This window comes from Phascolarctos cinereus, unplaced genomic scaffold, assembly GCF_003287225.1.
Source record: "Phascolarctos cinereus isolate Bilbo 61053 unplaced genomic scaffold, phaCin_HiC Scaffold_4;HRSCAF=312, whole genome shotgun sequence".
In the NCBI taxonomy this organism is placed as follows: Eukaryota; Metazoa; Chordata; class Mammalia; order Diprotodontia; family Phascolarctidae; genus Phascolarctos; species Phascolarctos cinereus.
The window spans coordinates 590,343,294-590,365,993 of record NW_027555847.1 but is presented as its reverse complement, the minus strand read 5'-3'; the positions used below and the strand labels follow the sequence as shown (position 1 = coordinate 590,365,993).

The following is a 22,700-nucleotide window of genomic DNA, read 5'->3' as shown; positions in this document are numbered from 1 at the left end:
GTCATAAAGTCTATCACCCTTATTTTACAGATGAGGAACTGAGGCTGAGAGGTTAAATGACTTGTCTAGGGTCACACAATTAGTAAGTACCTGAGAAGGATATGAACACAGGTCTTCCTAACTCCAGGTCTAGGACTCCATCTACAATTCTTTAGGTGTGAGGCTTCTGGGCATTCTGCAAGTGTTTGGCTTCTCTCATTTCTTGTTCCTGATCCATATACTCCAACATAAATTTCCTGTGCCTCATCTACTTCCACCTTTTAATAGAAGTAACTGAGTATTAAAATATACTCAAATGGATCTTCAATCTTTTTGATTTGGGAATGCCCAACAATGATGTGAATCACAACCCACTCTGCCTGCCTATCCTGGGAAAACTCTTGTTTGTATTCCTACAAATTTAATTTAGAAGGTTTTAAAAAATATATATTGTATTATATTTTTATTTATTTTGTTAAACATTTTTCAATGACATTTTAATCAGATTCTGGCAAGTCAGACTCATAGCAGAGCAAGAATTCCCACTTTCCCAACATCTCCTACCAAGTATTCTTTTAGTCTCTCTTTGAAGACCCAATTTGGAAGGTTTAAATGATTTTTTTTTCAGAATTTTTCTACCTCTTTCTCCTCTGTAACATAACATGGTACATAAACTGCAATTGTTATCATGATGGTTGTTTCTCAAACTCTTACCATAAGCACTGCAGTATGAGATGAACAAATGTCCCATGAAATGATGTTTCTTGCTGCCTTTGGATACATGATAAACCAAATCTGCCAACTCCTTGATTTACCTCTCCAAGGAAAACTGTGAGCTATTCTTCTGTTTTGCTGCAAATTTCTTCTATCTTCTTTTTTGTCTCAATGAATCAATCAGTCCCTCTAGAAGTATGCCCAGTAGTTGTTGGTCATTGGACAAAGAATTCATTTAGAGCACCAAGAACAAAGTTAATGTTTATAGATGGTCTAAAAATGGTCCCCTTTTTACCACTGCTATTGCTGTTGTACCAAACAAGACCAGGAGCCGTTTTGAATTTGTCTTTTCTCCATGGGTTTCTGTGGGCAAAGAATTCATCACCAAGTGGTCAGTCTATTGAAAATGAACCTCTCTTTACTTAGCCAGGCCAGTTCTTGGGAAGTAGACTATGAATTGCTGCTGGAGCCAAACATGAAGCCTTCCCAGCATGGGAAAGCTGACATAGCTTTTGAGAAACCAGGGTCACCTCCTCCAGTTTTGGCGAGGTAGTGAAGAGGTCTTTGATGAACAATATCCAATATTATCATACAAATGAGAGTGTGTAGTAAGCACAGAGAAATCTGAGATACTTGAATGATCCCTGAATCAAAGCTATCCTTCCATTTAATTATTAATTTAAATATTAATTAATTAGTGCTCTTATTACCTCAAGCCTAATTCATTTTTACAATACTGTCAAAGTCGTGTGTGTGTGTGTGTGTGTGTGTGTGTGTGTGTAACATACATACATACATGATTACAACCTTCTCCTTTTAGGAGGGCCTTTCACAAATTGACCTGGTCATAAGTGGATCTGCCACTTACTACCTATTTGATTTTGAGTATGTCACTTTTTTATGGGCCTCAGTTTTCTTATCAGCAAAATGGCCTTCAAGGTTCCTTCTGGTCCTAAACCTATAACCCTGCTTTTCCACTTTCCTTTCTTACTAATCAATTTCACAAACTCTATATTCCATCCAAACTGGATCCTCTCGCCATTCCTCAAATCCATTCATTCTGTTCCTACCGCCATGTCTTTCTTCAAACCATTTACTACGGCCAAACCCATACTTCTCAATCCCATCCCTACCTCTTGAAATTCTTCTTCCCTTTCCAGATTCCATCTCCCCACCTGCAAGAGATCTAAATGTCTCAGATCTTTTCTATATATTAATCACATTCTAAGTCAGGGGTTCTTAACTTTTTTATGTCACAGACCCCCTTTGGCAGTCTGGTGAAGCCTACAACTCCTTCTCTGAATAATATTTTTAAATGCATGAAAAATATGGACAACAAAGTATTCCTTTGAAATACACAGAAAGTCAATTATATTAAAACATAGTAATCAAAATATTTGTTTAAAAAAGATAATGGGCCTCAGGTTAAGAACTCTTGTCCTAAGTTATATTTCAACTTTTCATTCCCCTTATGCACCTTGTTAGGGTATAAGTTCCTCGAGGACAGGGATTGTGTTTTATTCATTGTTGTATCCCCAGAACCTAGCACAACACATAATAAGCTTTATAAACTCTGGGTGCTGATAACAGGGCTACCTATGAGTATGTTGAGGGAGCCCCTAACAAAAATTGCAAGAAGCAACAGAACCATAAACACAGTATTGGATGAAGTCTAAATTCCTGGAACTCAGCCTCCCATATGTCACAATTGCTTTATACCTTCTAGCCATAACATCCCCTCCCCTGTGATAATGAGGTCCATTCCAGAGCTAAGATTCTGGGATTCAGTGATTCCCAGACATTGATCCTTAAGGTACCAGCCTACAATAATAATAGCTAGCTTTCATATAGTCCTTCAAGTTTACAAAGCACCTTACACATGATCTCATCTGATCCTCCAACTACCTTGTGAGGTAGGAACTATTATTATCCCTACTTTATAGAGGAGGAAACTGTAGGTGAAAGAGGTTAAATGACTTGCCCAGGGTCATGCAACTAGAAGGTGTCTGAGTCAGGATTTGGGTCTTCCAGACTCCAAGCCCAAGACTCTATGCACTGTACCACCCAGCTGACTAGCCTATGCCTAGACTGGGCCTTTGGGGTGTAAGTCTAGAAGACTGGCTTCTTATAGACCCCAGAGATCTCATGCTTGATACTCTGGGCCTTGGGAATACCCACAGCTGTTATGTATTAAGTGGACTGAAAGCCAAAGCTGGGAAACATCTGTTCGGAATGCTAGTGCCTCAGAGCATCTGGCCACACATCTTGGGTATTTTGGCTGCTGGCTTGTGACATAACACCCTGAATTAAGGCAACAGGAACATACTGGAATTAAACATTGGCTCCTAAAAGGTTTCTTTGCTTTCAAAATCCTACCTACTTAGGTTCATAGCAGGCCATTTTGGGCTACTTGTTTAGGACTTCAGAACTGGAGTGAAGGGTCTGTCTCACTTGCGAAAGTGGAGGAGCAGGGGGAGGGGCAGAGGACTATTTTCTTCTTTTGCCCAATAGGGTTTTAACTTTTCTTGAAACAACCTAAAGATTGCACCAGCTTCTGCAAGGCAAGGTAGTTGTTACAGAGCAGCCTGTGTTCTCTGAAAGCAGTTTTCATTTCCTGAGTAGCATAGCTTAGGAGATAGAAAGTCACCCTTCAAGTGATGAACACCTGCCTCTGACTCACACTGGCTGTGTGACCCTGGGTAAGTTACAGCACTCTAGGTTAGTGGTGTCAAAGTCAAACAGAAATTGGGACCACTAAATCATACATAAGGATCCCTATCACCCACATTTTGACTTCCATTTTTATCTGGTTCTGGCTGTCCTTGGGAATTTTGCAGGCTGCATGCAGCCAGTGGACCATATGTATGACATTTCTACTCTAGGAAACTCTCTTAAGACTAGGGGTTACAGAGAAGGGGCTGGTCTGCATTGGTAGAAGGAGTTTTCCCATCTAGGAGTTCCCTATACCAATGAAATCCTAAGTCCTATCCTTATAAATAAGATTTCACCTCAGTTAACACTGAGTTTCTACACTGAAAAGAATGTGATGGACAAGATGCCTCTTAGGTTTTCTGTCTCATTGTAAGAGAAGGTAGGAAAAAGTCTACAGAAAAGTCAATATTGAAGGCTATGGGAAGGTTGGGCTATCTGGTTAGCCTTGTCATATTACTTTGAGATTTGTTTCTTTGCTAACACCAGAATGGTTATTTAAAAAAAAAAAAGCACCTCCATTTAAAGTTTCCAATCCAAATGAATAAACAAAGCTATTACTGAATCAATTGCTTTTTTAATATTCCAGGAAAGAAAGATTGTAAATTCTTCAGAAGTCATTTAAAGCAATAAACCTTGAAAATAGTTTTGAAGGATTCTACCAAATATATTTTTTCCAGTCTCCTTTACTCATATATTAACAGTACACAGCAAAAATAATGATCTTTAGGGGAACCCCAGGAAGCTACCCACTTTGAATGCTTCCCAAGGGACACATGGGAAAAAACTCTTTTCTCTTTTATGATACCTCTTTTGTAAAATCAATTTTGCAGGATTAAAAAAAATAAGCTTCACAGACTCTTAGAGTTGGAAGATGACCCAACTCAGTGATCCTTTAGTCCAACCCTGACCTCAGTAGAAATCTCCCCAAGATGTGGTCATTCAGCTTCTACTTGAAGACCTCAAGTGATTGAAGGAAGGAAATAAGGCATTGTGCTAAGCACTGGGGATACAAATATAAACAAAAATAAAGATAATTCTTGCCCTCAAGGAGCTTATATTCTAATGGGGGAAGACAACACACAGAAGAGAACTTGAAAGGTCTGGGATGTGGAGGGAAGAAGAATGAAGGTTCCCAGAGGGGCATAGTTTTAAAGTCTAGAAAGTCAGGAGCAGAGCAAAGAGGGGAATGAAGACTGACCAGCCTCAGTCCTTTCATAAAAGAGGCTCCAGGAGGAACTCACCAATGAGAGAAGAAAAGCTGACCTGGCAAGGGACTAGTGCAGAGTGAAAAGTCTGCAAAGGTGGTTGGATGTTCCAGGGTCAGGAGGCCCCAGGGACTGAGGGAAGTTCTGCTTTAGCCCAGCCCCCACAACTATCAACCATGAGAGAAGGGGCTAATTGGTCTTACACTGCCAACCAATTGATGAGACAGAAGGAAAGACGTGATTTTGAAGACCAGAAAGTCAGGAGCAGAGCCAAGAAGGGAAACTCATTACTTCCTTAGGCAAGCTATTCCATAACTAAGAAGCTTTATCTAGCTCTGTGGGGAACGGATCTGCCAGCCTCACCACCATCAACACTAACCACTAACCGACTGCCTTTAATGGATAAATAAACCAAAATGCCATTGGAATAGCAATACCTCCCAGACTGCTTCCACCACAGCCCCCACAACTATCATCCAGGGAAGAAGGGGGCAGCCACTCCTACCAACTGACCACCAACACCCCCAGGGCAGACAAGCCTGCCTAGTTGAAGCAGCAAAGCACGTAGGGGAGAGACAGAAAATTGTATGTGTCAGGCAGGTCAAACTACTACCACCAGCTCCCCTCAGACTGCCATGGAAACAGCTCAGGGCCTTGGGCCCAAGAGCTTCTCTAATATCAGTGACCTCTGGCCCTGCTTCCAGCTCAGTCAAAGTTATCATCTAAGAACTCAACCCTTGCAGAGATGAGACCTGGCAGCTTCCTCTAAAGGTATAGCCTCTATAAAACTGTTCATACCCTATGATCCAACAATACCACTAGTAGGTCTGTATCCCAAAGAGATCATAAAAAGGGAAAAGGACCCACATGTACAAAAAATATTTATAGCAGCTCTTCTTGTGGTAGCCAAGAATTGGAAATTGAGGGGATGGCCATCAATTGGGAAATGGCTGAACAAGTTGTGGTATATGAATGTAATGGAATACTATTGTGCTATAAGAAATGAGAAGCAGGAGGACTTCAGAAAAACCTAGAAAGACTTACATGAACTGACGCTGAGTGAAGTGAGCAGAACCAGGAGAACATTATACATAGTAACAGCCACATTGTGCGATGACCAACTTTGATAGACTTAGCTCTTCTCAGCAATACAATGATCTAAGACAATTCCAAGACTCATGATGGAAAATGCTATCCACATCCAGAGAAAGAACTATGGAGTCTGAATGCAGATAGAAGCATACCATTTTCTCTCTCTCTCTTTTTCCTTTCTCATGGATTTCCCCTTTTGTTCTGGTTCTTCTTTCACAATATGACCAATGTGGAAATATGTTTAATATGATTGTACATGTATAGCCTACATCAGATTGCTTGCCATCTTGGGAAGAGGAGAAGGGAAAGAGGGAGGGAGAAAAAACTTGTAACTCAAAATCTTATAAAAGTGAATGTTGAAAGCTATCTTTACATGTAATTGGGAAAAAATACTATTAACTGGAAAAAATAAAGGTGTAGCCTCTGCCTCCTCAGCAGCCACAGCTTCCAAAGACCCAGAAATGAAAGTTATTGCCACCAAAATCCTGTTAAATAGTCCCACATCAGAAATGCAGATGGTTTTATCAGTGAAAATGTCACTATAGAAGATGCTTTACCATCTGCTTTGCTGCTTCACCGTGAGTATCATGGGGCCTTTTCATCTGACTTTTAGCTGAAGAAGTGAGATCCTTGAGAACGGGGACCATCTGGCTTTTCTATTTGCATCTCAGGTGCTTACAATAGTGCTTTGCACATTGTAAGCACTTAATAAATGCTTTTTGTTTCATTCATTCATTCATTCATTCATTTACTTATTCTTTCATTTAAAGGGCTTTAAACACTCCAGTGGGAATCCTTAAAAAGCCTTTTTTGAAACTGATAATGCTCTTTACTTGCTAAGACAGAGCACCTGCCAAGCAGGACTTGGACATCCAGAGAAGGCAGCACAACAGTGTATAAACAAACATCTCTTACCTTCCTCAAGGCAGATTAGATTGATCAAGAGTCATTTTTCACTTTTGGAAAATAACAAACCATTATTCACCATGCAAAAACTACTGAGCATAAAGTGAGACAAATGGTTTATTATTAAGAAATTCCTCCCCACCAATCCACCAACCTTCCTCACCACCATCTCCTGGCAGAAGTTAGGGACAGGAACCACTTGAGAATAGGGATTGCTTTATTTTTAAAATTTGTACACCGAGTCCTGAGCATAGTACCTGACACATAGCAGGAACGTAATAAATATTTGCTGATTGGTTGACTCCGACACTGACATACTGTTTCAAAAAACCAAGCTACATGCTTCTAGTGTCCAGAGATTGAAATGTAGTAGGGTTCAGCTGCCTGGTGGAGAAAAGGAGAGGGAAGCAGCTCTGGTACCAGCAAAATGGGATGGGGCAGGGAGAAGAGAAATTTATGGCAGCCTTCTCATCTCTCTGGCTGCCTTAAGAAGGAGTGGGGTTCTTTTCACTGGAGGTCTTCAGACTGAAGCTAAGTGACCATTTGTCAGGTATGTTATAGTAGGGATTCTTTTCTAATTTATAATTTAGACTAGATGGCATTCAGTGGTGTGGTTGAATTGATTTTTTTTCTTTCTAAAATATTCTTATTGATATCTTTTTTTTTTATCACACAGATTTTCCCCCCGTAGCCCTCATCCTCATTCTTTCCCAGAAAGCCATCCCTAATAACAAAGAATTCTTCAAAAAAAAAAAAGAAAAGAAAAAGAGAAAGAAGAAAAAAATTTTCAGCGAAACCCATCAAGACATTGAAGAATAAAAGATGTCATATGCAATGGTGGAATTTACTTTATAATGTTGTTTTGATGGAGGCAGTATGGTACAATAGGAAGAGTACTGGTTCTGGAGTCAGAGTATTTAAGTTCAAATCCTGTGACTGACACTTCATGCCTGTGTAAACTTGGATAAACAGCACTTAATCTCCCTGGGCCTCAGTTTCCTCTTCCCTAAATGAGAGGGTTAAACTTTGAAGTTTGTTTCAGTTAACTCTAGGCCAAGGAACCTTTCTACCTCTAAAGTTCTGTGACTTTGTTGTTCAGTCACATCCAACTCTTTGTGACCCCATTTTGGGGTTTTCTTGGCAGATATTAGAGTGGTTTGCCATTTCCTTCTCCAACTCATTTTACAGATGAGGAAACTGAGGCAAACAGGGCTAAGTGACTTGCCCAGGGTTACAAAGTAAGTGTCTGAGGCCAGATTTGAACTCAGGGAAGATGAGTCTTTCTGACTCTAGGCCCAGGGCTCTATCCACGGTGCCACCTAGTGCTCCATCTGTGATTTTGAGACTCTAAGTCTCTTCTCCTAGAAAGGCTCTCTCCAGGGCTCCCTAATTTTTTTCATCCAAAGTTCTCTGTTCCTCCTGTTTTCTTGGCTCTCGATCCTGTCCTTGGTTCCAGTGAAACTATCTCCTTTGTCTCTCCATTTTCCTGACATCAAAGCTACATCTTTCACCTTTTCCCTAACCAGGCAAGGGGAACACTAGGAGTTTGTTGAACAGAGGAAGCAATAACAGGGTAGAGAGAAGGCCAATAAAGAAGGATGACACAAGGATCTCGGAGTTGAAAGGGAAATGGGATTGAGAGATGAAACCTGAGAATAGAATTGCTCCTGTCTACAGGGAAGGAGCCACAGTGATGGGAGGAGGTAGAGAAAAGGCATTCTGAGAATTTAATCAACCACCATGCATTTATTAAGCACCTAATGTGTTCCAGTCACTAGGCTAGTCACTGGGCACTAGGAACATGAATACAAAGAATGAAACAATTCCTGTTCATGAGAAGCTTAAAGTTTAATGGGGGATTGTACCTGTGTGATTTTGCTGGTGCACAGAACTCCTAGGTAAGTAAGGAAACTTCCTCTGCCCATGAAGATCAGCACATTCTCTGCAAGTTACAGCCTTGTAATTACCTAAAGCACCAAGAGCACTTACATGACTTGCCCAGGGTCCCACAGGCAATAATACGTTTTAGGCAGGACTAGAACCCATGTTTTCCTGGCTTTAAGGCCAGCCCTCTATCTGCTCTGCCTCACTGTTACTCATACATACATATATACAGAAAAATATAAACCAAATAAATTAATTAGGAAGGCAGCAATTGAGGGCATTGGGTAGTTAAATTTGGGAGGGATGGCACTAGCTGTTTGGGGAATCAGGAAACATTTCATATAAAAGGCAATGCTTGAGTTGAATCTTTAAGGAAGAGAGAGCTCACCTTAGATAAATGGCCTTCCTAGCCAAAAGGAAGAGTAATTTTTAAAAATCAAGTTAGATAACACATGTAAAGTGCTTTTCAAACCTTAAAGTGCTATACCAATGTTGGTGATTACTACTGTTATTAATAGCATTATTACAATAAAAAGAAAATAGAGTGGATCTATTTTCCACTCTTGGATTGGATTTATGGAACATAGCCTCTGGGAATGGGTTTTCTATCAACACTAATGGAAAACCATTTTAGTTAAAAAACAAAAGTTTTCTTGGACATTTCACAAACCCCTGTATACTTGAAATGAACTTGACCTCCAGGAAAGGGAAGGCAAGGCAGCCACCTGTACTACAGGAAATAAAGACTTTTCTTACCACATAGTTTATTCTGGAACACTGAAGTCAGAGTTTCAATCTGGCTGAAGTTGGCCACTAGGAAAATGTGGTCTTCATGAGGCTCACTCCCAATGGACTTCAGAGTATTGTGGTCCACCTGACCCACACCCAATGGCAAAAATCAAGATGCCTGAATTCCTTGCCTTTGCTGCCACCTCAGCCACTGGGTCCTGTGGTCTCCCATCCGTCACAATCATAATAATACGGGGCACATTTTCTCTAAGAGGCCGAGCCCCCTCAGCTTCAGAGAAGGCGATGTTCACTGCATACTGGATGGCCAGCCCAGTCATGGTGCCGGTGGCCAAATGCATCATTCTCTTGATGGCTCTCTCCACCTCAGATTTTCTCTTGAAAGTCTTTAGTGAGAATTCATTCTTGACGGTGCTGCCATACTGGATCAGGCCCACCCTGGTGACATCGGGGCCAATGTCCAGGAACTGCAAGATGGTCACAATGAATTCCTTCACCTTTGCAAAATCATAGGGGCTCACACTGCGGGAACTGTCAATGATGAAGACAAGGTCTGCTTGCTTGTTTTCACATGAACTTTCTGTGAGAAAGGAAAAGCACAGATGATTAGGAGTGCACTATGTACAATATGTGGGTTTGTTATCATTAATGGAGATAGATAGATAGATAGATTAAATATAGATATATAAAGATAAAGGGATAGGATAGGATAGATAGATAGAAAAAGAGCATTTAATAAAGACTTACTATCTGCTAGGCAATGTGATAAGCAAAAAGGACAGTTTCTACCCTCATGGAGCTTACATTCTAATGGAGAAACACAACCTATGTAGGTTGCTGTTTGTCCTTTGCTCTTGAAGAGGACCAATGACATCTGGAGGGCAATGTCTTCACTTGCAAGTGATGCACTGATAGATGGGTATTAACATAACTGAATGAAGAAGATCTTTGACAGACAGGCGTACTAAGAGAACAACCAACTAAGTGTCAAGTTCAGACTAATGTGGGGGACTACATAGCAGTGATAGCATCCAGATCTCTCTGAACTCTGACATACAGTGAAGTACTGAAGGATGCAAAAAAAGGAATCCTGTGAAGATAAAGTTTTATTTAAATTGCATTTTCCATTGGGTTGGAACCAATGACTCTATTTTACATAATTATAACTCTTAATAGCTAACTATATAATGTTATAGTTCCTTATACTGTGTGTATATATATATATATAATTATATAATATACTATATTTATATAATGTAATAATATATAAAATATAGTAAAATAATGATAACTTCAAATACGTGGGACTACTTCATGAGATTCATTATTAACACTCATTGGGACCTAGCACTACAGATTGCCTGTGATTCCACATTTGGCTCCCTACACAGCTTCGTCACTATTTCCTAAGCAATGGTGAACATCAAACTGTATGATTGGCTAATGGAGTCATAGATTTGGATCTAGAAGGCAACATGGAGATCATTCAGCCTAACCTCCTCTTTTTACATATGAGGAAACTGGGGCACAAAGATGAAGGAACTTACTTAAGTCACACAGGTAAATGGTCAAGTTGGTACCAGAATCAAGGTTCTCTGCACCAAGCCCAATAAGAAGAGGCCCCATAGCATTAAGAGGCAGGGAAGTGCGGTGGGAAAAGCACCAGATTTATATTCAGAGTTGGCAACTAGACAGTACTGACTAGCTTCATTGATATTTTACCACAGTAGCTGCTTGCCTCTTATTGGCACCATCATGTTGGATTAAAAAAAAAAAGGTTTGATTTTGGTAGCCTTCCTTGAAATCAGAAAATCTGAATTCAAATCTTAGTAGCTATGTGACTTTTGGTAAAATATTCCTCCAATCTGGCCCCCAGTCCTTTATCTCTAAAGGAGAGGCAATATACTCATGCTACCTAAAGAGGCAGTGTGGATATAGTAGAAAGTATGCTGAACTTGCAGTCAGGAAGACCTGAATTCATCTCCTGCCTCTGACACTTACTATGTCTCTAAATTTCAGTTTCTCATCTGTAAAATGGACATAATTGTACCCATGGAACCTACTTCACAGGATTGTGAGTCTAGTATATCAAGTGCCTTGCAAACTTTAAATTTTTATTATTGCCTAAGAGGCAGCATGGTATAGTGGCTATACCATGGCCTTCAGGGTGAGAAAGAGCTGTGTCTGAATCCTCTGACATACTGGCTATGTGACCCTGAGCAAGTCAGTCAACCCCATTTACCTCAGTTTCCTCATCTGTAAAATGCGCTGGAGAAGGAAATGGCAAACCACTCCAGTGTCTTTGCCAAGAAAACCCCCAATGGGGTCAGGAAGAGGGAGACACGACTGAAACGACTGAACAACAAAAAGGTTAGTCTTGCCGACTCGCATTGGCAATGGGAGTTTTTTCATCGGAGATCCCTACACCAATGAAATCACAAATGTTCCTTTCCTTCCCCCTCAAAATTACCTATAACATGGGGTTATCATGAAGACCAAGTGAGAGGATGTATGAAAACAAGTAGTAGCCCAAGGGCAAAGCAAGAGAGATTCCTGTCAGGAGCTGATCACCTTCCTCTTCCCCTCTTCAGTCCACCTACCCCTCACATATTAAAGGGCATCAAGGAGCCCAACAGGGGGGCTTTTTCTTCCCCAACACTGGCTCCCATTGCCCAGCTCCCACCAGGCTTCTTAGACGTATACACTGTCTCCCCACCCTTGCTCATCCCTGTCCCTTCTGGGTAATAACCGGAGCTCCATTCCAGATTTCAGACCCATTGTCTCCTTCATGATAGTCATTAGTCAAGGATCTCTTGCCCTGCCATTGTTCTCCAAGTTTAGGGATGGGGAACCTGCAGCCTCGAGGCCACATGTGGCCCTCCAGGTCCTCAAATGCGGCCCTTTGACTGAATCCAGACTTTGCAGAACAAATCTCCTTAATAAAAAGATCTGTTCTGTAAAACTTGGACTCAGTCAAAAGGCCACACTCAAGGTCCTGGAGGGCCATATATGGCCTCAAGGCCACAGGTTACCCACCCCTGTCCAAGGTCTATCAGGACTTACAACCCAGCCTGGGTCCTGGGTCTTTCCATCTGCCCTAAAGCTGGACTGTCTCTTAATTAGAATGGGAGCTTCTTGAGAGCAGATACTTCCTTTCCTTTCTATTTGTATCCCCAACCGTTACCATCTGTTATGGTAAGTACTTGATGAATGCTTTTCCATTGCATTTGATCTCATTTCAAGCATTTACAGCATTTAACATAGTAAGGCACTATATAAATATGCATTGCTCTGATTATCACCAGCATGGAAGAAATGCTTAAAGAAAACAACACTTTGTGCCTAAGTACAGTCAGTGAAATAACGTTATGCAAGTGTTTGGCAAACTGGGAAGTGCTATATGAAGCATAAGGACAATTCTACCGGGAGCAACAATAATAAACTGAACTGAGGTAGCCAGACCAAGCTTTCAGAGTCAAAGAGAAAAGGAAACTAAATAGAAGAATTGATCTCAGGCTAAGTGAACCTGGCAGTGGCTCATCTGCCTGTCTAGAAGGTTCAAATGTTCTTGACTCCACAACTTTTCTGAGCTCCAGATGAACACAACACAGGGACTGCAGGTAACAACATTGAGGTCCTCCAGGGCACAGACCACACTATCGGAGTTGAAACAAGAGTATGCTCTTTTCTTCCTCTGTGGCATGAGACAAATGAGATTTCTTTCTTTCTTGCTTCCTTTTTCTTCCTTCCTTTCCTTCCTTCCTTCCTTCCTTCCCTCCCAATATTCCTTCCTTTTCAACCTTCCTTCCTTCCTTCCTTCCCAACCTTCCTTCCTTCCTTCCTTCCTTCCTTCCTTCCTTCCTTCCTTCCTTCCTTCCTTCCTTCCTTCCCTCCCAATATTCCTTCCTTCCCAACCTTCCTTCCTTCCTTCATTCCCAACCTTCCTTCCTTCCTTCCTTCCTTCCTTCCTTCCTTCCTTCCTTCCTTCCTTCCTTCCTTCCTTCCTTCCCAACCTTCCTTCCCAACCTTCCTTCCTTCTTTTCTTTCACCAGCACTAGCAGTTTCTACCTTGATCCCCACTGAGGGTATTCTTACAAATATAATGAATTCCACCTTGGTTTTCTACAATAATCTCCATCTTACCCCTCCCAGCTCCGTAGGCCTTCATCTCTATCTCTGTGGGAACGATACAAAATTCAATCCACTCTTTTTGGACACTGATGGGATTGAATAAAAAAAATTTACCTTATGTTCCTAGTTTTGTTACCTGCTTTGCTGGAGATCTCTATGGTCAGCACTTTTCAGAATTGCAAAATCTTCATTCATTTATTCAACAAATAATCATTCAGCTCCCCCTCTGTGCCCAGCACCAAAGAAACATTAGATCTGGCTCCTGCCTTGCAGAAAATTACAATCTATTTGAAGATCTAAGACATAGACATATTAAGGCATTAAGTAATAAGGTTGAGCAGAGATCCAGGTGTCATAGGTGTCTAGACAAGGGGGAGAATAGCATGGGCTGAATAGCAGAAAACCTTGTGGAGGAGGTGGGGCTTGAGTTAAATGTGAAGGATACGTAGAGTCTGGATCAGTAGAGGGGAGAGGGGGAGGACGCACTAGGGAGCATGGGGAGAGAGCGAAGAACAGTGTAAACAAAGGCTTCAGGGCCTAAGTTAGCATAAAATATGCTGGGAACAGGAAGGGGAGTAATGTATAGAGAGCAAAGTGTTTGGATTTGGTATTAGAAAATAAGGTTAGCCATGTAAGTTGAGTCAGGGTAGTAATAAATAACCAAACCTTGGGTTTATATAGTGCTGGGAAGTTTAAAAACTTTTTTTGGTATAGCAGTTTTATTTGGTAGGTGGTACAAGTATCATTTCCCCAATTTTACAGATGAGGAAACTGAGGCACAGAGCGATTACATGGCTTTCCAACGTGTATATATCTAGTAAGCGGCAGAGTCAAGATTCAAATCTAAGTCTTTAGACATCTACTCAGTGCTCTCTCTAAAAGAACCCTAGGTTCTGGACTAAGAGGTTTGGATTATATTCTCTGACACTAGGAACCTGTTGAAAGTTCACAAGCAGGGTAGTGACATAAAAAAAATACTTTAGGGGTGAGATGTTAATCTGGTAGAAATGTGTCATTTCATATTCCATCTACTCTAAATTCATAGCATTATACCAAATGTGCACAGGGTCAATCAATAAGCAATTTATTAAGCACTTATTATGTGTTATGCTGCAAAAACAAGCTTTCAAGGAGCTCACATTCTAATTCAGACATCAAATACCATTGTGGACTTAGCCTTTGCCATGGAGAAGGAGGGCAGGAGCAGCAGGAACTCTCCAACTGGAGGAATTAAAAAAAAACGCCCCCAAAACTAAAGGATGGACCAACTGATCCCCAAAACATAAATCTATAAGCCAACCAAGTGTGGTGAATTGGGGCAATTTGTCTAATTCAACACATGGTTAATTACCTGGTACCAGTTGTTCATCCTTCATTTTCAAAGAGGACCAATGACATCATGGGGTGATATTTTGATGCCCTTCTGAGTTGGATTTAAGTGAGGCAGAGTTGCACAGAGTTGTCAGACTCACTCTCTCTTCTAGAGTCACTGAAGCCCAAGGGTGATACAAAAGTCAGAACAACTAGTGATGGCCTGGAATGTACTGAATGACTGAGCTCTAAGCACTCCAAGGCTCTTGCTTTAGCTTCCTTCATGGCAGTTGGAATTAATGGTTCTTATCTGCCTATTCCACTGGGGGAAGTCTTCACATACTTGGGATAAACACTCCCCAACTTCACTTATAGATCTGTGCCCATCTGCCAACATGGTTTCATTAGAATGTGGCCACTGCACATGCCACAGCTTCTTAGAGCCAGAGGTACTGAACTACTGAAGCCCAAACCTCAGAGACAATTTTTTGTCACCACTGTCTCTCTTCCCTTGAATTTTGTTTTGATTTTTGGATTTGAGCCAACTTCTTCAGACTCCGCCCCCCCCAACATCCTATCCTTTTATCTCCATTATCATCTAACTCTTGGATTTAGCTTGTTCACACTGAAAATCTGACCCCCAACTGCACAATTATTTGTAAGCCACAGCCACATTCCTAACCCCCCAAAACTTGCGGCAGGGGTTTTCAATCAGAACCTTGGACATCTCCTTCATGAAAGACCTTCATGGTCCTGACCCTGGCCCTGCTATAAAGTCCTAGGTAAATGCTGTCCAATGGAAGGTGTTCCTTGCACCATGAGATCTAAAATAAAAATTAAATTACTGGCAAAATTGTATGACAGTCAAATTCACAAAGACAGAATCATGTATTTTGTCAATTAAGGAGATTAGTAATACTTAGAGGATGGTGAAAAAACAAATTTTATTCAACACATTTAATAATGACATAGACATTGAGGCTTTGTGGTATGGTAAAAAGAGCACTAGATATAGAATCAGATGTCCTGGGTTCAAATCCTGACCCTTCCCTTTTATTACCATTTATAAATCATTTTCCTTCTCTAGACCTCAAGTTTCCTCATCCAGAAAACAAGGAGATTGGACTAGATAACTTACAAAAATTCCTTTCAATTCTAAAGCCCACAAGGATTGGCAAAGATACTAGAGTGGCTTGCCATTTCCTTCTCCAGCTAATTATACAGATGAGGAAAGTGAGGCAAACAGGATTAAGTGACTTGCCCAGTGCCAAAAGCTAGTAAAAGTGTCTGAAGTGAGATTTGAACTCAGGAAGATGAGTCTTCCTGACTCCAGGTCCAGCACTCCATCCACTGTACCGCCTAGCTGCCCTTCCTGATATGTAGTGTTTGCTAATTTCCAAGGTGTAAATGTTCACACTGAAAATTTAACAACCAGCTCTTAAGAACAGGTACCAGCCGACTCCATTGCCCCTGGTTGTAGCTCGCATCAGGAAAACTGTGGATATTAGTAACAATGTTGCTGTTATCAAGGAGATGTGCTATACTTGAGGACACTGAGTGAGGAACAAGTTGAAAGACCACTTATTTTTGTGTGAAAGGAGTTAGTTCGAATCACAAATTTTAGGCCATGCAGAGTAACAGAGCTAGGGTTCAAATCTTTCCCCTGTCCCACTCTGCCTCCCAACTTTTTGAAAAAATTCTTCACAAACGACCTGAAATATAGACTTATTATTTATTTCTGTTTCACTTCTTCAAAACCTCTCATAAGGAAATCAACCCCAATGCCCCTTGGGAAATGAGATGTCAGTAAAAGTGTGTGTGTGTGTGTGTGTGGGGGGGGAATTATACTTTGTACCAAGAGATTTAAAGATCCATTAACAAGGAAAGCCTAGGGGCAGCTAGGTGGTGCAATGGATAGAGCACAGCCCTGAAGTCAGGAGGACCTGAGTTCAAATGTGACCTCAGACCACCAAACACTTGACACTTACTAGCTGTGTGACCCTGGGCAAGTCACTTAACCCCAATTGCCTAAAAAAACAAACAAAAATAAAAACAAACAAAAAAACAAGGAAAGCAATGTTACAGGAGCAGCTATGTGGCACAGTGGATGGAACACCAGGCTTGGACTCAGGAAGATCTGAGCTCAAATCTGACCCCAGACATAAGGAAAGAAGGAAGGAAAGAAAGAAGAAAAGTCACTTAACCCTGTTTCCTCAGTTTCCTCATTTTTAAAATGAGCTAGAGAAGGAAAAAGTGAACTACTCTATTATCTTTGCCAAGAAAACTCCAAATGGGGTTATGAAGAGTTGGACATAACTGAAACTACTTAACATAACAACAAAAAAAATTTGTTATTACTATTATTATTATCTCTTTCCTATAATGCTATTATTTCTCTGGGAAGTCCTGCTCTTGGAAACCCTTTTTTCCTTCAAAGCTCAGTTGAAGTATCATATCCTTTGTCTAGGTGTTATAGGGCAGAAATGTCAAATATCAAGCCCACAGGCCACTTTGCACCGGCAACATTCCCACTGATGCCAAAATCAAATTAAAATGTATTGGGAAACACTTAAGAAAATATATAAAAATATAATAGGACATAGATAATGTTAATGTATGGTTTTCTAAGATGATACATGGCAGGCAGGAATCCTTATATATAGTTTAGTGGCCTCCATTTCCATTGGAGCTTGACATCATTGCTTTAGAGAATTCTCTAAGACCAGAAGTGACAGAGAAAGTGCTCACCTGCATTGGTAAAGGGAGTTTCTTCATGCAGGAATTCCCTGTATCACCAAAATCATAGGAAAAGTTCTTGTCCTTTTTCCCTGTGCTTATCACGGTGCCGGGTACTTAAATGTTTGGTGGTTAAATCATAGATTAAGAAACCTATACCTCCTGAGGCAGCTCTCTACATTTTTTGAAATCCCTATTGGTTGGCAGTTTGACATCAACAATTTATAGCCCATTACATTGGGTCAGAATCCTCCTCTTTGCAACTTTCACCCATTGGTTCCCTATGGCACCAAGCAGGATAAACTCAGCACCTAGCATGGTATCTTGCCCAACCTCAAAAATGTTGAAACCGAGGTTTGAGATGAGTCCTTCTTCCAAGCCTTTCAAATCTTTGAAGGCAGCTATTGTGTTCTCCCCTGCACCGTTCCCCTCCCAATTTTCTCTTCTCTATACTAAATATCCCCTAATTCTTTTCCTATGACACGATTTTGAGTCTCCCCTTTCTAGATAACTACCAACTTGTCAATGTCCTTGCTTTAACGTGGCACCTAGAATGGAATTGTATAGGTTCAATGGAGAGAGCACTAACCAAATCTCTACTATCACTTACTAACCATGTATCCTTGGGCAAAGTCATTTCATCTCCATCTTTCTCATCTGTAAAATGAGGGGGCTGGGCCACATAGCCTCTCCTTACATTTTTGCAAACTATGTCTGTATCAGTAATTTCCAAATAGTATAGATTTGTGATCCTATAAGCCATATGTGGCCCAACAAGGGCAGAGTATAGTGGAGCTACCATCTTGCTCCTTTGGATAATATACTTTTAAGCCTAACATTTGAATGCCAGGTCATACTACCAATTCATAATGAGTTTGCCCCCCATTAATTCACACCCCTTCACACCCCCAAGGTATTTTTCATGTAACCGCTTTCTAATCATGTCTCTGCCATCCCTGTACTCGTAGATTTTTCTGGAGGAGATTGGGAGTTATTGTAGGTTCTCAGAAGGGACAAACATGATAAAATCAGTGTTTTAGGAAGATCAGTTTGCTAATAATGTGTGCAGGTTGAACTGGAAAGAAGAGAGAGTGGGTGTGGTGACATGACCTGGGAAATCCTTTCAGTAATCCAGATATGAGATAATTATGAGCCTCGACTAGGGAATCAATCCAAGAGGCATTTTAAGGGAAGAAATGACATAGTGTGGAAAAGACAAATATTGAAGAGCTCCCATATTACTCAGTTCTCAAGCAGTCAGGTATAGGCAGTTAAACTAATTCAGGTCTAGCCATGAAACCCCTCTCAAAGGCTGAGTGGGATAAGGACAAAAAAGGATGGGAACATGACAGGATGTCTGGAAATTACTGATGCAGATATAGTTTGCAAAAATGTAACTGTCTATAGTTTGTGGAAAGACGTACATTTTTTTCTTCTTTCACAAGGTGACTAATATGGAAATATTTTTTACCTGATTGTACATATATAAACTATATCAAATTGCTTACCATTTTAGGGAGGAGAGAGATGAGAGGAGGGAGAAAATTTGGAACTCAAAAATTAAAAAAAATATTAAAATTTGTCTTTACATGTAATTGGAAAAAATAAAATACTATTAAAAATGAGTACAGGAAAAAAAATAAAGACACACATACACACATATACATTTTTCACCATAAGAGTAGTCAACTAAGTAGCATAGCAAAAAAAAGTGCGAGACCTGGAGTCAGGAAGACCTGAGCTCAAATCCAGCCTCAAGACAATAACTAGCTGTATGACCCTGGGCAATTCACTTAACTTCTCTGCCTCAGTTTCTTCATCTGTAAAGTGGAGATAATAATTGTGCTTACCTCCCAGAGTTTGCTGTAGGATCAATGAAATATTTATAAAGCACTTCGTAAACTTTAAAGCGCTATAAAAATGCCAGCTATGCTTATTACTACTATTGTCATAATTCTCATGGAAGAGGGACTAATGATGTCCAGAAGTATGGAAAGTAACTTCTGAAAAGGCAGAGCTTCAGAACTAGTGTCTCAGACTGGTGAACCCCTCTGTCCAGCACCCCTGCTACCCCAACACACACATGTGAGTTAGGATTGTATGAGAAAAGGAATCCCAAGTGTTTGCCTGAATTCCAGGGACTGCAGCTGCAAGGAAGAGAGAAGAGAGCCAGAAATTAAACAGTGAGCCTAGTCATAAAAATAAGAAATGGAAAAGACCTATTAGGTCATCTTGTCCAGGTGGATTTGCCAAGGCTGGACCATACCTTAGACTTCACGCTCATTTGCTTAGTCTGGGCTAGGCTAAAAACTCAAGGGTTTCAGGGAGGAGACTTCTACCACTAGACTATCTTCTAACAATGGGAGGTCTTGACAAGGCACCTGGGACGACACAGGAAATGTGTCTTCCACAGAACGTGACTCTGGCAGGTGGACACATTGAATGTGGGTTTCACAAACCAGGAGTCCAGGACACTGCGCTTTCTGAGACCCATGGCAACGACCACAACAATAACAAGGGAGTCTCAAAATGGGGAGGCTGTCTTCCATACCTCCTTTCTCATTTGTTTCTCACAACAGTCCATGTGAGAGGCACAGAAAAGACAGGATTATCCACATTTGACAAATTAGTAAACTGAGGCAGGCACACAATCAGTTTGGTGATTTATGATTGGGGAAAGTGTTGGCCTGGATGATCTCAAGGGTCCATTCTAACTCTAGGATTCCATCTTCTACTTAGTGTGGAAAAGAGATTGCATATATATGAGGCATAATGGAGTCAATTTAGTTGAAATGACATTTTCTGAGCAGTAATACAGTTCAACATTGGATTAACACATGGACTATTTCCTCCTCTGGAGACCTTAATAAACAGGATAGATTCTTTAGGTCACAGAATCCCAAACTGGGAAGCGATCTCAAAGGTCACCTTTTCTAACCTGAATCTAAATAGAAATTCCCTCCCCAACATTGCTGACAAGTGGTTATCAACTTGTAAAGTGCACAAAATACCCTAAATGTTGTCCAAAAATGTCTTTGGGGATTCCAAGTGAGCTGCAATTACAGTTGTTCCAGAAATGCTAAATGCTGGCAGTCCTAGTGCCTAATGCCATAGTCAAGTCAATAATCACTTGTTAAGCACCTACTATGTGCCAGGTTCTATGCTAATTGTGGAGAATACAAAGAAAGGCAAAAGACAATCCCTTCTCTTAAGGAACTCACAGTTTAATGAAGGGCAACATGCAAGCAGCTATGTACAAATAAGCTATGTGCAGAATTAATTGGAAATAATCAACAGAGGGAAGGTCCTAGTACTAAGGGAGATCACAAAAGGCTTCCTATGGAAGATGAGAATTTAGCTGCGATTTGGAGGAAGCCAGGGAAGTCAGGAGAGAGGACATTCCAGGACTGGGTGACAGCTAGTGAAGATGCATGGAACCAGGGGGTGGAGCTCCAGGAAAAACTCCAGTGTCACTCAATTTCAAGGTGCATGGGGCGGGTGGATGTGTAAGGTATAAGAAAATTGGAAAAGTGAAGGTGGGAGCAGGTTGTGAAGGGCTTGAAAGCCAAACACTGGATTCTATATTTGATGCTGGGGGTGATAGGGAGCCACCGGAGTTTATTGAGTTTATTAGAAGTTAGAGAGAGAGAGAGAGAGAGAGAGAGAGAGACAGAGAGAGAGAGAGACAGACAGACAGACAGACAGACAGAGACAGAGACAGAGAGACAGAGACAGAGAGAGAGAAAAGAGAGAGAGAGAAAGAGAGAGAAAAGAGAGAGTGTGTACATGTGTATGTGCATGATGGTTAAACCTATGCTTTAGGAATGTCATTTGGCACCTGAGTGGAGTAGAAAGAGATATCAACCAGCAATCTATTGCAATAGTCCAGGCATGAGGTTTTGTTGTTTTGTTTAGTTGTTTTAGAATCACATATGACTCTTCATGACCCCATTTGAGGTTTTCTTGACCAAGATACAGGAGTGGTTTGCCATTTTCTTCTCCTGCTTATTTTGCAGATGTGGAAACTGAGGCAAACAGGGTTAAGTGACTTGCTCAGGGTCACACAGTTAGTAAGTGTCTGAGGCCAGATTTGAACTCAGGAAGAAGAGTCTTCCTGATTCCAAGCCCAGTGCTCTATGCACTGCACCACCTAGCTGCCTCAGGCACGAAGTTGTGGGTAAGCAACGATGCTTCTCCAACTCTACTGAGTCACCTCTAGAATGTCTCCTCCAGAGATGCAGTCATCTGTGGCCCCAGGGTCATCAATCCGCCAATCAAGGGGCCTGGCCACTGGCTTGGATGGAATTATTAGGAATCCTACAGAAAAAGAGTTCAGGCACAACCCAACTCCAAATGACTTCATTTCCACCTGGATTCCCAGAACAAATAATTCCACTTTCATTCCTGGTGATAGTGTAGCCCTGGAACATTCAGTCATTTCATGGTAAAATGAGATAAGGCACCACACATTGAGAAAGTGGAATGAAAAGTAATGAGTCAGGTGATTTGGGGAAAGGCCAAGACAGTCAATGAAATTAGGAGATTATTAGCAATTTACTCATCTGTAAGATGAAGGGGTCAGACTAGACGGTGTCTAGGGGCCCTTCCAGCTCCTAATACCTTAAAAACCTGTACGGGGAGCAGAAGGAGGAGGCAGTTTATATGATGACCATAAAAATGTAAAGGAAAATGGCTTGAAGGGATTTCAGAGCTCTGCTCAGTGCTATGAGGCATCATGACTTCAGAAGACAGATCATGAGACATGCCTCCACCTCTTGGCAGAGAGATGATGGACCATAGGGGCAGAATGAGACATGAATTTGCAGACACAGCCAATGTGCCGATTTGTTTTCCTTGACTCTATTTAATTATTGTTACCAGGAAGGGCTTTATTGGGGTGGGGTGGCTGGTGGGTAATGACAGTGATGCCAAAGAAGAAAAGAAAGAAAAGAGTGTTAAAGAAATGTTTTTAAAAATACACAGAACATAGCAGAAGTTAAGTTCAGAAGGGGACACACAGGGCAGTTTTGCTTTCATTGTGTTATATTTAATATTTTAAAATTTAATTTAATATTTTAAGTTTAATATTTTAAATAAATAAATAACATACATTTATATCTAATATTTTTTTTAAAAATCAAACTGTATATAAGTTCACAGTTTCATATGCAATCTTCTTTTTCTTTTCTTCTTTGTGTGGTCAATTTTATAAATGTTCAAGTTCCTGATGAAACAGGAATTTTTTTTTAAACCCTTTGCTGTGAATAGGAAGACTCATCTTTG

The 22,700-nt window shown here is 40.8% G+C and overlaps 1 protein-coding gene across 1 annotated transcript in view; it reads right to left on the bottom strand.

Annotated features, from left to right (window-relative positions):
• Positions 1–22,700, bottom strand: part of MATN2 (matrilin 2) — a 202,873-nt gene that overhangs the window by 124,891 nt on the left and 55,282 nt on the right. The window contains 2 exon segments of the mRNA XM_020968963.2: positions 9,249–9,378; positions 9,380–9,819. Coding sequence (XP_020824622.1) covers positions 9,249–9,378; positions 9,380–9,819 — 570 coding nt within the window.